General features: G+C 45.2%; 1 protein-coding gene across 1 annotated transcript in view; it reads right to left on the bottom strand.

Moving 5' to 3' along the window:
• Nucleotides 1–212: 212 nt before the first annotated feature.
• Nucleotides 213–1790, bottom strand: part of rcan3 (regulator of calcineurin 3) — a gene marked incomplete at both ends in the record, with an annotated part of 30237 nt that continues 28659 nt past the window's right edge. The window contains 1 exon segment of the mRNA XM_080850522.1: nucleotides 213–382. Within this exon segment, the coding sequence (XP_080706648.1) occupies nucleotides 213–382 (170 nt within the window).

Here is a 1790-nt window from a genome sequence, read left to right as displayed (position 1 = left end):
CCCACCCATCCGTCCGCCTGTCCGTCTGTCCATACGTTCATATGTTGTGTTTCACAAACATCGCCCGCAGTTCGTTCGTCCGTTCGTTTGTTTGTATGCTTTTTTTTTTTGTTGTTGTTGTTTTAAACTGAAATTAAAGGTGTCTTTCTCTGCATGAGAGAGAGAGACACAGAGAGAGAGAGATAAAAGGGTGGAGATTTGCGGATGGGCTTTTAGTTGAAGACTTTAGGAGGCCCTTCGGGGCGTCGGGTCTGGACGATCTTCATCTTGGGCCGAGCATCCTCGTCCTCATTCTCGTTTTCGTTTTCGTTCTCACTGTCACACACGTGCACCACCACACTGGGGGTAGACTCGGTGCCAGCATGAAGCTCATACTTGTCACCTGCGGGAGAAAGCAAAGGAGAATGAGATGTGTGAGAGAGATAAACCAGACAGACAGAGAGAGAGAGAGAGAGAGAGAGAGAGAGTTCACAGGGAATAGAGGGAAAGAAAAAAGACATTACTAAAACAGCAATTGAAAAAGTAAAATTGTAAAATTCCTATATGACCAACAACACAATGCCTCCAACAAATGAAATGCTGAAGGACAGCTCAGCACTGCAGGGCGGACTGGGTAGCCTGTCCAGTCACCTCAGGTGACTTGTGTGGCACGTTTCTCTAGGATAGCTTAGCTTTTAATCTAAAAAGGTCCCGACCTTAACAGCAAAGACTGTCAGTCAGACAGATATAACCCAACTAAGCCTACAGGATGACACAGCTACATGACTCTTTACTGCAGTCAGGAGTAGCCCTATGTGTAGCAGCACACTGAAGAGCAGTAACACTGCTACTAACTCTGCTATTTACTCATCCACTAGAGTGTAAGAAAGGACGAGTATCTCAGTTGTATTGATCTCCCTCTCTTCTCTTCTCTCTCTCTTTGACCCACTCGCATTTATTCAGACTGCCAACTCAGCCCAACTGCAGCCAAATTCTTCACTGAGGAAGGTAGCATGTGGCTAAATGACATAACAGACATAGCAGAAGCTAATAGCTATCAATGCATGACTCAGACAAGAAGCTGTGGGCTCCGTCAACCAGCAGAGAACGGCTTAAAAGCTGTGGCCCACTCAGATTTGCCCAGTTAGACGTGGGGAGATGTGCATGTAATGTGGTCCTAAGAGCCGGGAATAGCAGATAGCACCACTAATGGGTGTCCATGGAGAAGTAGGCCTATTACCTCAGCTCAGAACAAAACACCCAGACGTACAAGTTAAATGTGACTCGTATACAAAAGTGACAGAAAATTAATAAATAAAGCTCAACTGCCCCCACAAGCCCACCCCCACAGACACACACGCATTTTAAGACATGTGTAAGTGTGAGTGTTGCCATAGAGACCACTAGAAAGACAGGCAGGTGCATGTGGGTCTGGGATTAGGCTGCAATAAGGAAGCTAATCCAGCAGAGGGTGTCGCAGCACCATCACCAGTTACTACACACACCCACAGTTACACTGACTGACATCCTGAAAACATACACTCATTCACACATACACATCCATAACTTCATATATATCCCTCTTGGTATAAGTGCACATACACTGAATAACTCAAATGTACATACACATACACAGACACATACCATATGCAGTAACACTGTTTCTCACATGTGCAGTAATACTTATATCCACACAACAGTCTGTGTGCATACTACTGCTACTTATAATCCCACAAACATATACACATGTAACACACACACACACACACACACACACACACACACACACACACACACACACACACACACAC

This window comes from Sprattus sprattus (assembly GCF_963457725.1).
Source record: "Sprattus sprattus genome assembly, chromosome: 13".
Classification (NCBI taxonomy): Eukaryota; Metazoa; Chordata; class Actinopteri; order Clupeiformes; family Clupeidae; genus Sprattus; species Sprattus sprattus.
Note: the sequence above shows the minus strand (reverse complement) of the source record. Positions and strands in the feature narration are given on the sequence as shown.